Source organism: Oryza brachyantha, chromosome 5 (genome assembly GCF_000231095.2).
Source record: "Oryza brachyantha chromosome 5, ObraRS2, whole genome shotgun sequence".
In the NCBI taxonomy this organism is placed as follows: domain Eukaryota; kingdom Viridiplantae; phylum Streptophyta; class Magnoliopsida; order Poales; family Poaceae; genus Oryza; species Oryza brachyantha.
The window spans coordinates 2,510,648-2,525,047 of record NC_023167.2 but is presented as its reverse complement, the minus strand read 5'-3'; the positions used below and the strand labels follow the sequence as shown (position 1 = coordinate 2,525,047).

The 14,400-nt window shown below is 39.2% G+C and overlaps 2 protein-coding genes across 2 annotated transcripts; one reads left to right on the top strand and one right to left on the bottom strand.

Moving 5' to 3' along the window:
- Positions 1-1,488: 1,488 nt before the first annotated feature.
- Positions 1,489-5,582, top strand: LOC102719115 (dnaJ protein ERDJ3B). The gene is made up of 10 exons (XM_006654948.3): positions 1,489-1,772; positions 2,028-2,176; positions 2,259-2,391; positions 2,912-3,032; positions 3,346-3,462; positions 3,582-3,668; positions 4,252-4,311; positions 4,406-4,483; positions 4,954-5,025; positions 5,107-5,582. Exons 1-10 carry the CDS (start codon positions 1,708-1,710, stop codon positions 5,263-5,265), a joined length of 1,041 nt encoding a protein of 346 aa, XP_006655011.1. The 5' UTR covers positions 1,489-1,707; the 3' UTR covers positions 5,266-5,582.
- A 392-nt stretch (positions 5,583-5,974) lies between these two features.
- LOC102699958 (tubulin gamma-2 chain) lies at positions 5,975-10,332 on the bottom strand. The gene is made up of 12 exons (XM_006654008.3): positions 10,026-10,332; positions 9,191-9,391; positions 8,882-8,993; positions 8,257-8,657; positions 7,987-8,040; positions 7,794-7,898; positions 7,555-7,629; positions 7,435-7,479; positions 7,196-7,324; positions 6,738-6,842; positions 6,610-6,671; positions 5,975-6,331 (listed from the first exon to the last, which is right to left on the bottom strand). The coding sequence occupies exons 1-11, from the start codon at positions 10,152-10,154 to the stop codon at positions 6,618-6,620; spliced, it is 1,410 nt and encodes a 469-aa protein (XP_006654071.1). The 5' UTR covers positions 10,155-10,332; the 3' UTR covers positions 5,975-6,331; positions 6,610-6,617.
- Positions 10,333-14,400: the final 4,068 nt, after the last annotated feature.

Here is a 14,400-nt window from a genome sequence, read left to right as displayed (position 1 = left end):
AGTTGAAGTGGTTTTTCCATACAACCAATATGACTTTCTACTCTTACATTTAGGCTACTTTGCTTTGATTTATTTCACCAAATTATTATCATCCACTATTTGTTACATGGTTAAATATATAGTTCTTTTTTAAAAAGAAACGATGTTTCTTTAGCAACATCTCTTGTTCAACTTTATTAATTTTGTTTCTTAAAATATTTAATTTGTGTACCATAACTATAAGTTAGGCTAAAAACTATCGAGGATATAGGGGTGATTGTTGTTTGTGAAAAAGTTAAACGATATATTTATAAATATCTGCATAATCATGGTCTTTCCTTTATCTTTTTTTTGCTTATGTTTATGAGACAAAATTTGAATTTTAGCCCTAAATTTAAGTTGATTTTTGGGAGGTTTTTTTTATCGAAGTTTATTTTTTAGCATTAGCTTTTATATCACTAGGAATGCATATAATATATATAAAAGTCATATTTATACATTAATTTTTATTTATAAAAATGTCGTTAAGCCAAACAATTAACTCCTTTAATTTTCAACGTGCTTGTTGCATAAACTCCTCATCATTAGACCTTTCTAACGGGGCTTAATCCTGAAGGCCATAGGTTTCCATGTACAATGCTTGCATATAATATTTAATTGGAGTTTTATAGAAAAAATAACATTATTTTTGTTATGCCATAATGCCCAGCAAATTGCGTTCATGCTGATAATTGTTGTGTTATTTTAGAATACATAACTATAAGTAAAATACTTATATGCTTGGTTATATATAAATAAATACAATATATATATATATATATGCTTGTTTCAAATGACTATATATGAAATTTTTCCATAGGAAGAGGGTTGACCCCCCCTCCCCCCTCCCCCATCAGTTTAAATTACCATTGCAAATTTACAACTGCAAAATAAAAAAAATACAACAAAACTATCATTATGATACCATTACTACATAGGTTGCGTTATTTTAGTTGATTATTCTTAGTTTTTCCTCAATTGTACGCGCATGCTTCCTAAACCATTACATGAAACTTTTTTGCAAAAAAAAAACAGAGAGATTTATCATCTCACTTTTCAAAAATATTTTTTAGTAGTTAATTTCGTTTTTATTATTAAATAGATATCACATAATCAGATAATATTTCATATTCATATTCACATAGAGCAAATGACGAATCCGCTTCCCAGCCCCACGCACAGAATAAAAGCTCCAAAATAGTGGAAAAACGTTCTCTGCTCATCAGCGTGCCACGCGGGGCCAGTGGGCCCCACCAACGACGACAGGTCAACGGTCAACCCCCTCGCTGACGTGTACCCTGCCCCGGCGCGCCAAGCAATTCCATCTGACAGCATCCCTCCCACGTGGCGCTTCCCCATTCGCCGCAGGCCCGCGTCTCAGCCACCGATTGGTCCACGTCATCACTCTCCACGTCTCGACGCCTCTCCTCCCTAGCGTTGCGCCCGGTTTCTTCTAGAAGCTTTTAAACCGCGAGGGAGAGAGAAGACGACTCGACTCGACTCGAACTCGACGGCCGGCCGGCGACGAGCACGACGCGGAGGCGCATCGCCGGCGTGCGGCGGAGATCGAAAACCCCGCTTGCCTTGCCTGCGCCCTCACTCCTCCCCCTCCCCCGGATCCGCGAGGGGCGGGCACCCTAGCGAGCGCGCGCTCGGTGGCACGGGGAGGAGGGTGAGGGTGGGACGGCGATGGCGGCGCCGCGGTGGATAGGGGCGCTTCTTCTGCTGCTTCACTTCGTGGCGGCGGTCGCCGGGTAGGGTTCCTCCGTTCGGCGGCGATCCTCTCCCGCTTCGAGGCTTTATTTTTTGTTAAAAAGAGAAAATAAATAATCTCGTGATCTGATCCAGTTTATCCCCGAATGCCGCCTTTTTCATCGGCTGGGTTTTTAGTTTTTGATCGAATCAGCTCGAGATCTGCTGCATGCTGGTGTGCATTATGCTGGATGATTACTGGATTGGATTGATCTGAGCTTTGATTTTTTTTTTCGTTGATGGTACGAATGGATCAGGAAGAGCTACTACGACGTGCTGCAAGTGCCCAAGGGAGCGTCGGAGGATCAGATCAAGCGGTCGTACCGCAAGCTCGCCCTCAAGTACCACCCCGACAAGAATCCCAACAACGAGGAGGCCACCAAGCGATTCGCCGAGATCAACAATGGTAGTACTAAACCCCAACCCCATTGCCAAGGCTGAAAAATCGGTGCTCCTGAAGGGGAATTAAATGTGTTGTGTTCTCGCAGCTTATGAGGTCTTGACGGATCAGGAGAAGAGGAAGATCTATGACCGGTATGGCGAGGAGGGGCTGAAGCAGTTCCAGGCCCAGGGTGGGAGAGGTGGCGGCGGTGGGATGAACATTCAGGACATCTTTAGCAGGTGAGGTCAATGCTAGGCTAGCTAGTAGCGTTCTACTGTTTTAGCTCTGCACATGTGAGCTGCTACTTTCGTAGGTGGTAGTAATGAACTGAGTCTGAAGAGAAATGCTTGCTATGCCTCCGTATCGATGAATATCTGACTTTAGAGATCTTTTCATGTAAACACCAAATTCTTTGTTCGGCAATAACACAAACCCTCCATTGTGAGATGAAACTCTAAATGTTTTGGCGATGCGTTGAGCCAGAACTAACTGAAAATAGAAAGTTTAAGATCAAGAAATTTACTATCAACATTATACATGCTTAACGTGCTAGTGTGTCTGTGCGCTGGTACTCTGCCGGTGTCCTTTTTCTGGTTATGTATGTGCATGTTCATTGTTATTTTGTTTTTTCATCTTGTGTTACAAAAAGGTAGTTCAGTAGTATCTTAGCTATGCAATTCACCCTAATTATCATTTACTTTTATTGTATCATTTTGTTCTTAATCCTCACTTTACTGCTCCATTCCTGAATTTCTGTAGTTTTTTCGGTGGTGGTGGTGGTGGGACGGAAGATGAGGAAGAGCAGATTATAAAAGGTGATGATGTGATTGTTGAACTGGATGCTTCATTGGAGGACTTGTACATGGGCGGTTCACTAAAGGTAACAAAGCTCGATTAGCTGAGGAGTGAGAGAAAAAAAGATGTAGATAAGTTATATAAATGTCATAGATGATGTGTAAATCACTTGGTTGCATTGCCATGCCATACTATTCATTAGCATGCTTGAGTGCCCATGGAATGAGGGAAAGAGAGGTGTAGATAAGTTATATAAATGTCATACATAATGTGTAAATAAACTTGGTTGCATTACCATGCCATACTATTCAGAAGTATGCTTGAGTGCCCATGAAGGCTGCACTATGACATGGAAAGTATCGCTCCAAATTAACTTCTTTTTTTCATGTACATGAAAGATTTGGCGGGAGAAAAACGTCATTAAGCCAGCACCAGGAAACAGGCGATGCAATTGCAGAAATGAAGTTTATCATAGACAAATTGGTCCAGGAATGTATCAGCAAATGACTGAGCAGGTATTGATTACCAATTGCTGTGTTATTCAGCAGTTGACATGATTTAACATAAATATCTTTATTTTTTATCTTTTTTGTTCTTTTCACTCCATAATAATAGGTTATATTTGTCATTTTAGGTCTGTGACCAATGTGCAAATGTGAAGTATGTGCGAGAAGGTGATTTTTTGACCGTTGATATTGAGAAGGGAATGCAAGATGGGCAGGTATAGAGCAACCATTCTATTCACGTTCTGGACATGATACTGATGTGACATGAGTATTTAGTGTCTTCTCTCCTTTTTTTTTTGTCAACATTAAACTAGGTTATATATACTATAGCTAGTAAGCATACCACATGCTATTGCTACTTCTAATTCTAATTCTAGATGCTAATTATACCATTTTTTAAGACAATAATTAATAAGCAGTTATTTGTCATCACTTCATTGCTTACTATTAGAACAATTGGAACTCTCTTCAGTCAAACTGGCCAATTTGCCAATGCTAATCAGTGCTTGGTATGCTATGTTATTTTGTCCTAATGCCAGTCAGTGTTCTTTTGACCTGGTAACTGGCAAACTACTGACAGTTTTCGAAATTTGGCCTGAAAACCTTGAAAGAGATCTCAATTACTTATGTGAACTATTGATTTTATATTGTGGCTGCCAAAGGGCTGCCATTTCCTCAGGCTACAACATGATCATAGACATAGTTGTTTATCTTTAACATATATTGTATTCATCACTATCTATAAGTTCCACTTTATGATTTGAATGTTGAATTGGCATTGCCATTTAATATTTTCAGGAGGTTTCATTTTTTGAGGAAGGAGAGCCTAAGATTGATGGTGAACCTGGAGATTTGAAGGTTTTCTTAGCACCTTTTTCTGGCTGGTTAAAATCTTTTATGTGAGACAATCAATTTGACTTATATTTATCCTCAATAAATGTTTCATGAGCAGTTTAGGATCCGAACAGCGCCACATGAGCGGTTCAGAAGAGAAGGCAATGACCTGCACACAACTGTTACAATCTCCCTGGTATTGCTCCTCTCAATCTGTCATGCCTGTTCAGCTGTTCTAATCAACTCTCTTTAAACCCTTGGTACCATGAGAAAATTAGCCAGATGAAAACCTGGTCATATTATAAGGACCAAAGCCCCAAGATGGCTCAAAAGTTTATCATCTTATAATGATCATACTACAAAGATATATCTAGATATATCTGCCTTTCTGCGCTACTGTGGATGGGACTAGTTCATTTCCTATAACCTTGGTAAATTTGAGAAAACTCAATATTTTCCACTACTGCGATTGGCAATTCATATTAACCCCACAATCATGAATTGCCAAACTTTGGACTGTAAATCCTGAAATCCCTTCCTATTAACCCCATCAATCCTCTTTTTCACAAGAAGATGCACCATTATAACTGCATAGCTTGTGTCACTGTTCGTAGTCTGTGTTTAGCAGCTTTGCTCGTGTTGCCTGATCATCCTTTTGTTGTGCAGCTCCAAGCACTGGTTGGTTTCGAGAAGACCATTAAGCATCTGGACAACCATATGGTGGAAGTCGGCACCAAGGTGAAATTAGCATAAGAATTATTATTCCCTGTAATCATTCATCACCTGCAACTGATCGTCTCAATTCCCTCAAATTTTTAGGGTGTTACCAAACCCAAGGAGGTTAGGAAGTTCAAAGGGGAAGGTATGCCGTTGTACCAGAGCAACAAGAAAGGCGATCTATACATAACATTCGAGGTTTTATTCCCGAAGACCCTAACCGATGACCAGAAGACCGAGCTCAAGGGCATTCTTGCATAATCGAAGGCCAGCTTTTCGCTTTGGTGCTGAAGCTAGCTATCATTTGAGGTGGGAAAACTACCTCAAAAGGATATTTTCCAGCTTAGTAGAAAGCACCAGCAGCTGCCTTTGTGCGAGTGATTTTGCGGTTGATAATGCTAGCAGTTCAGCCTTTTGCTTCTCTTTTTTTTTTACCTCGTTTGTTTTCTCATCTCATTAACAGCCGGGTGTAGCATTAGAAAGTTCGACGAGCTGTACCAAAATATTGCCAAACTGTATTTACTGGTTGTATAACAGCGGTTAAATTACATGTAACTTAAGTTAGTATCATTTGGTAATCTGTTGGAACAACATATTGCGTACGTTCGGTGCTCGATCTTCTCTGAAAAATCGTGATCCTCTGAGTGATTATTCGGATGAAAAAAAATCAAATGGTGTATTTGTAAACAAAAATAATTTGTAAATGTAATTTTTATGTGCATGTTCTTAACAATCTAAAAGCCAAAGCTAAAAAGAAAACTACGAAGAGAAAAAAACAAAATATACGGTTAAAAAATTAAATTTTGGTTTATAAGTATAAGCAAAAGAAAAATTATGAAGCGATAATTCTAGATTTCTACAGCTCCAGTCATAATGTGAGCGATAGTAACGACATGAACCAAAATGGACGGATGCAAAACCATAGGAGTTTAGGCTTACAGTAAAAAGAAATTTAAGTTAGAGGCAGATCTTTTAAGTCAATGGTCTGCAGCAACAAATCGAGCTCTGCATGAAACCTTTGGCACAAAAAACCATATCAGTATCGGTATCAATACATCACACACCCACAAAGAAGAAAGAAAGAAAGAAAGAAAACATCATCAGCAGAAATTGCGACCCAAAACGGAGCAGCACAACGGCCAGTTCACAGTGGGTCTCAAGATATACAATCATGGCGCACAGGCTGTAACACTAACACGAGAGGCAAACTTCAAAGAATGCAGAGGGGCGGATCTAACACTAACACGAGTGGGAACTGGGAACAAGTCGAGCAGCTGCCATCGAAGTGATGACCATCAGGCAATTAGAGTTTGCATCTTTGTAGGACCTGCATGTAAGGCATAGCACATGACAAGAGGTTCAAAAGATAATGTTATACATTGTTTTTTTTAAAAAAACAAAGGAGTAAGGATTTAGCAGTGTCACCGTCGAAGTGTCCAACTCACCACAACATAAGGATCGAGTAAAGTACAGTTCTTTAGGATAATAACGTAACTAGTCATTGATGTGCCCATCAAGGTCATGCACAAAATATTCTCCAAAAAGTTCAAGGTTCCAGGTACTCCGTACGGTAAGCTATATCACGAATAGTATCCAATGCATTACCTTGATATTTACACCACTAACTTGGAATCGAGTGCAGCCGCAACGTTTGCCTCTCCAGCTTCCTGTTTTGCAACAGATGGCTCAGCATTTCATATGAAGTAAATTACAAAATATACGGCAAGACGTACCTCCATTCCCCATTTGATGTAGTCTGGTGATTCACAAGCCTTGTACTCATCAACTAAGCTCTCTATAATTTCTCGAGATTCATCAAATTCAGAGAGATCATTATCCTGTATTACAAGGCCAAAATGTTGATTATTTTGAACAAAAAAATGGATAGAATTCCCCACGAGATTCATCTTAAGAAAACCAAAAGGGTAAACACGCACATTGCAACAGTTTCCTGTTTGTTTTATACTTTTATGTGTAATTGCTAATGGTGTGTTGAAACTTTTTGGTGTCAAACACGTGTTTGAACATGAAATGCATTATTACACTTCAAGCAGACTCTTTAGCAGTTACAGTATGTTGAAATCCCATAAGCATGACAACAATTCCAAACAACTTAAAATGCCAGAGATTCATATTTCAAAATAATTCAGGCAAAGGAAACTGCTGAAATTTTAGGGATGGAGTTTCTCACCTCAAACATTGGAAACTTTCTGTAGTTGTCAAGGAAAGCTTGCTTTTTCCTAAGCTTTTCATACTGCCCCAGGCATTTGCTGAATAAGTGACGGATACTAGTATGATTTGCCAACATCAAACCACTAACCTGTAGCAAAACATTAGTGATTCAAACGCTATACTTGAATTGATGGGAAAAAAGGTAACAGAAATTGCATGAAAGTGGACACACGCACACACACAGAGAGATCACTTTACCCTATGAGTAGTTTGTACATATGGAGATTTTCTTGACAAGGCAACCTGTGGCAGTTAAAACAATAATATATTAATATATCAAAAAAAATTAACCTAAAATCACTCTAGCTGTCTAATGACCTGAATGCTTGCAGGTCCCCACTCTATGAAGTTAACAAGCTTCCTTTCGCGTATCCTTTGTAGGCTCTCATGGACCTAAATGCATGAGAATACCAAAGATAAGAACAGAATGAGCAAACTCCACAGGATCAAAGGAACAAGAAAGCTTCACTCTGCTTCAGGACCAAGAAAATTTCATTTCAAAATTACAGCTGCTATAGATAAAATTAAACTAATAAACCCATTTGACAGAGCTGTACCTGTGTAGGGTCCACCTCTCCCTGAATGATGTTGAGTATGGAGATGTACTTAGCCTGGCTAGCTTCCTTGTTCCGAGCATATGATGACACCATTATATTCTTTGTCTGCATGATAACACATAAAGGTCCAAAGTTCAAAATTTCATAAAGATCAGAGTTGAAAGCATCCTATTCCTAGAGAAGCAAATAATACCTGCAGAAGTCGCCTCATAACATCTAATACTGTTGTCTTGCGTATCATGTTAACCTGCAATTGAGCAGATCATTATATCATGAACTGATTATTTCACATTTGTCAGAAGAGAAGGCGGAACATAATATGCATTTGACACAGAATATACCAGTCTACCATATATCAATTAAATTCAAGCAAAAGTAGTTACTAAGTCAATAGACAAAATGTGAAATCAAACAAGTCACATGAACCAATGTAACAAATGGGGGGCAGATATGATCAAATCACCTGGCGTTCAACAGTCAATGGAGTGTAACCTGTCATCAGAAAATGACACCTTGGAGTAGGGATCAAAGAGGCAAGAAGGCCAACCAGGTCATTGTTCATATATCCAGGATACCTCAGAGTAGTTGTGCTCGCAGACATAACTGTGGAGACCAAAGAGTTTGTTTGTGCAAAAGTAGGATTTGCTAAATGAAGACGCTCCACAGCAATCCTATTAAGGGCCGTATTGTCAAGAACAACCACACAGTCAGCATTCAGTGTCAGCCGCTTCAGAGTTAAGAGCGAGTTGTATGGCTGGACAACAACATCACTTGTTTCCATCTGATTCGGGAAAACACTGTACGTCTGGACAAGCTTTTTGCTGTATCGGTCATTTAGAGTCTCCAACAGGTATGAACCCATACCTGAACAAGGGCAGAGCAGACAAAATTAATTAAACACTATTAGAAAATCAGTGTGAGCACATACAAGTTAACCATGATTGCATCTACAGCATCCCACATATGCACTGAGTAACATGTTAAACATCAATAGACACTCCAGTCACAATAGACAGTGATTTACCAAAAAAATGATGCTAGTAAAACACAAATCCAGGTAATCAAGAAAGGAGATCCAGATAAATGACCTGAACCAGTTCCACCAGCAATTGAGTGGCACAACACAAAACCCTCAAGGCTATCACTTCCATCCGCTTCTCTGTCTATCATATCCATGATATCATCAACAACTTGCTCACCCTATAGTGTGTAAATAGGCAAAAAAAAAAAGATAAATGTAAAAGATGTATTAAACTCTGCGGCAGAAATGCGAAAGTCACAGTTGGCTTAATGACAGACCCTAACAAAACCTATAGCATTGTTGATCGGCTGACAAACCTATAGAACTGATAACCAATCTAGCAGATGAAATATGGAAAGGACGGATCAAAGTGTACCTGGTGATATCCACTAGCCCAGTTGTTTCCAGCACCACCTCCATGCTCAGCCACAAATATATTCTCATGATTGTACAGATTCCTGTATTCACTGTTCTGTATTCCATTGATCACTCTCGGCTCTAGATCCACAAGAAGAGCCCTGGGTATGTAATGCTGGTCATCAGCCTGGTAGAAGAAAACATCCTTCCTATCTCCACCCTGCAGAGAAACTTAGAGTCTTTAGCACTCTTTGATTACACAGCCACCAACACAAACGAAAATATGCACCGGAAAGAATGATAGACAGACATTTCGGCCATTCTGGATGATACCAAAAGAAACGCAATATCTGCATACTATTATATTAGGTTGCGCATCTAGGTCGTAGACTCGTATCTGCACTTGCCAGAGCAACCAGAAGCGAGACTAAGATCAAACTATTCAGCTAATCTGCCAATTTTAGTCCTGATTCACTTATAACTGAACCTATGTGCTCTCTTGCTTCCAGCATCAAAAGCCAATTAAAAAACGAGCTATACAGTAGAACCTGTGCGGAATGGTTGAATTCCATCGAGTTCAGGTAGAACCGTTCCATTGTTGAAGGCGGTCCAGCGCATCTGCTCTGCAGACCCAAAACCCCCACCCAGCTTCACCTCACGAAACCCTGGGACCTAGACAAACCACTCCTAGCTCGCAGCAGCAGCAGCATGCTGATGGCGGAGCATGGCGGGCGCAATCTAAGCCCTCGCCTCGCGGATGAGAGCAACCCAAGGGGTAACCGCAGCGGCGGCCGAAGCCGATCCAAGTCGAGTCGGCGAGCGCGAGGGGCGGGAGGGAGGGTGGTGGTGGGTACCTGGGTGGCGAAGTCCTCGAGGAGGCCGTCCTTGCCGATGCCGTGCTCGAGGCAGAGCTGCTTCCAGAACTCCATCCCGATCTGGTTCCCGCATTGCCCCACCTGTATGGTGATGATCTCGCGCGGCATCTTCCTTCCTCGCCCCCTCACACCTCACTCCCTGGCGCTGGCGGCGGCGGCGGCGGAGGCGGAGGCGGAGGCGGAGGCGGGTTTTGGGTGGGGTGTTGCTTGGAGTGGACGCGACGCTAGGGCTGAGCCGCCGCGGCCTGCTGCTGCCTTTGCCTCGCCTACCAACTGAGGAGAGGAGCGGGGGAGCTGAGATGGCGCAGGGGCAGGGCGCAATTTTCGAATTTATTTTCTTTTTTTCTCAGACGGGGCTCGCCTCGCGCTCGCGCTGCCTGCGCGCAAAAATGCAAATCTCTCCGTTTGCAACTTCGAATCGGGACTATAGGTGGCAATGGGCAGATACTTATACCACTCACCTCCACTAAATAAAATTTTACTCACTACATTATCTATTTATATTTATTTATATTTATGGGTACAATTTTTTCTCATACACATATCCACGTGGATATTTTTTATCCACAGGTAATCCACATCTAATTATTACCCACAGTATAATAAAAATAACAATACAAGATCAATATCAATTGTAGTCTTGTGCTATAATTTAGCAATAAATAATAAGTGCCACAAAAGTAGTTGGCTAATAGTTTACCACATAATTGGAATTTTTTTTATGTTAGGCTGAATTTTTATGGTAAAGGATATAATTTATTTTTATTTATTTTTAGTGGGTACCCATTGGATGATGGGTATGGATACTACCTACTCATACCCAAACCCAATTACTCATCGGGTATAAAAATTTCTCACTAAGGTATCCCTGATACAAAGTCTAACCCATTTAGCCACCCTAATGGGGTAAATACCCGTTGGATATCGGATAATGGGTCCCCATTGCCACCTTTAATCGGGACCGGCACCGAAACCAAGTACATCCTTGGGTCATCGGTCATCACTCCTAGAGTCCCAGTGCTATGAATCTGAACAATATATTCATCGTATTTGTGCGTCATATTAGAGCAGCAATAGCAGATTATAAATTAGCTATAAACATATTTTAAAAAGACAGGAGAGGAGAGAGAAAAACGGTAAGATATAAATTTATAGCCAAGACACACATCGTGACAGGTGGGATATGATAGTATTTATTTTATATGCAGCTATTGTATGAATTAACTATTAGATTGACTATAGATAAATGGGAGCGAGTAGTTAGCTATACTATTAAACTTGCTCTTATATGTTACAACAAATACTAAGTTTGTTTTTTATAGGACGGAGAGTACACATTTTCGTACTCAATATCAAAAAAAAACCACCACGTAAACACTCACAAATCTATAAAAGCTACTACGGTCTTTTGCTTTTCTAAAACATAATTTATCTATATATATATATATATTCCATGTTTTACCAAACCGTGCAATAATAAAAAAAAACAAAAACAAAGTATTTGCAGGACAAACCTAAGGGGCTAAAGTCACGTCCAACGCATTGATATCCACAGAGTTATACGAAGCTCTAGTGTCTTGACAGTGCCTTAAGTAGGGGACCATGTTTTATGTGTAATTTAAATATATAATGGCTATTTAAATGTGTTTAATGGGTACAACTGAGATATCCTAGTGGTCTTATGAGTTGGCTCTGGGATGTTTTAAAAATAAATTATTTCTGGGATAGAGGTAGGCCTATGGTATCGATCCAAATTTACACTACTTGACTCTTTTAGATAAGTAATTATAAAAATAGACTGGTTTCAAATGTTATTTCAAAATATACTGTTTTGCTTTGTGATACCCTTGAAGGCGTAGAGATCCTTCATCTCCGCACTAGGGCTTGGCGTGGACCTTGCGGTCCATCCAGGACGCGGGTATCTCAACTCCAATCCCCCTTACGTGAAGATGAAGAATCTTCACGCTGTCGAGGGTGACACGAAGCAGGTTGTCTATTTTTAAAAATAGTTTTGAACCGGTCCGTTTTCATAATTTGTTGTTGAAAAGGGTTAGTAGTGCAAAAGTTGATGGTGTCGACAGGGTAAAAATTTCCAGCTATAAATCTGGATTAATATTTGACTAGATTTATAGGATAAAAGTTAAGACTATCTTGGGAATGGCGGTAGTATCGATGATTCTTATAAAATGTTGTTTGATTCCATATTTTTAACATGCAACGTTATAATAAATTACCTAGTACCTAGCGCCAATAAAATTTTATACTATCTTTATTGTTCAGATTTACCCTTAAAATCTCTTGCATTAAAAAAATAGAGAGGGTACCATCACAATTAGTTTATGAAAATTCAAGAGTTTCAAATTGGGTTTAAGTTAAATGGTCTTTGAGTACCTATACATTCAACGGTTCAATATGTGTACAGTTGCTTCAAAAAGTGTACAACCTCGCCCAAAATAAACGAATTCATGTGTTTTTGGATAGAATTTTTGACTCTTTGTCTTATTTAAAATTTTTTATGATTAATATTTTATTGTTACTACATGATAAAGCATGAATGGTACTTTACGTGCGACTATTTTTTTTAACTTTTTAATAAATTTTTCAAATAAGACGGATGGTCAAACGCTCGATCTACAAAACCCAGGAATGCTCTTTTTTGGGGACAGAGTAGTATTCTCCTTTTGATTCGTCAGCCTCATCTTTTTCTTGTTTTTATAAGCATAGGCAAAACGACTTATTAACAATTAAAAGTAATTTAGAGGAAAATGTTTATATACATGTTCTAATAAACTAAAAGCAAAAGATGTAAATAAATTACAATGAAAACCCCCTATGTAATCAACTCTAAAATTAAATTTTAAAAAGTAAATTTTGGCTTAGAAACATAAGCGAAAAAGGTTAGGGGCATAAGCCAACCAACTGATGAATAACTAAGCTGCACTATCTACTAGTTTTTACCCATTAGCTATAAAGCTCACCATACAAACATATCGTGTCATCATCCACTAGCAACTATAAAGCTCATGCAAGCATGCTATATAGACTCAACATGCAAGCATGATATGTCATAACCCATTAGTAACTATTACATTTAAAATTCATGTAACCATGCTACATCATATACAAATTATCATTCTAAAGATTAATATGCAACCATGTCAAATCATCATCATCTTTACTATTTTTCATATTATTTCAATGTATATTTATGCATTATTTCAACTTATTTGACTTGCATTCATCCATGCATCCCGCAGTAAATATTTTCATTTATTATTTTAACATATTTAACGTATATTCATCCATATATTCCGCAGCAAACTGTGAAGTATCATCTAGTTACATTAACAATGACTACCGTTAATTAATGACAATGTTTTACACGTTTATTTTGACTTACTACAGTAAAGGAACCTTCCATGGCCACAATTGTACTATTAACCATTTAGGGACTCTCCGGTTTACAGGAATTTTACAGAAATTTTAAAGGAATTGAACTATTTTCTCTGAAATTCCTATAAATTTTCTGTGATCCGAAGAAGCCCTTACTCCATACAAAGGGTGAACATGATTTCCATGGTTAACTTTCTTTCAATTTGTGCCATCTCTAAAGCTGAGTATACAATTGTTTTGATAAACACGTGATCAACAACAACACCAAAGCATAGAATATATGGAATTAGACTGGACTTACAAATTCATGGCAATCATTATGAGAGTACGTGCGGCAAGGTGGGTGAGGAGTGCAACGTGTTGTATGAGAGCAAGGTGCGCAGAGAATTCGAAGTTGGTGGAGGCCAAGGGAAAGATAGATGGAGTGGTAAGGAGGAATTAAATTATTTGTCATTTTAGATTTGACGACTCCTGAAATATCTTTCTTGGTCCTTACGTATTTGCCATTGCACATATATCACTTCTTAATTTTTTACTACCCTCATCTTGCTTGTGTGCAGTAGGATGGAAGGCATGACATGGTGGCATTACTAGGGCGAGGGGATACGACCATGGTCTATGCGGCGTCAACCTCGGGAGGCAGCCATCAACAACAGATGCAGTCGGTTAGTGGGGACTCATTGACCGGCTTTTCAAGGGAGGATGGAGAGCCGACTGTCATGATGTTGTGGTGTCATGTACCTGCATTTCTTCATGCGGCCAAGTCCCATGCAGGCAACCAAAACATGTGATTTGCTAGCAGTATAGGACTAATGGTCTTTCTATTTATAAGCATAAGCGAAAGTGCTTATTCATGAATAAAGTGTAACCTTTGGATAAAACTTTTATATATGTCTTCTTTACGATTTAAAAGCAAATACTGAACAAACAAGCTACGATGAAAAAACCTCAAATTAACTCC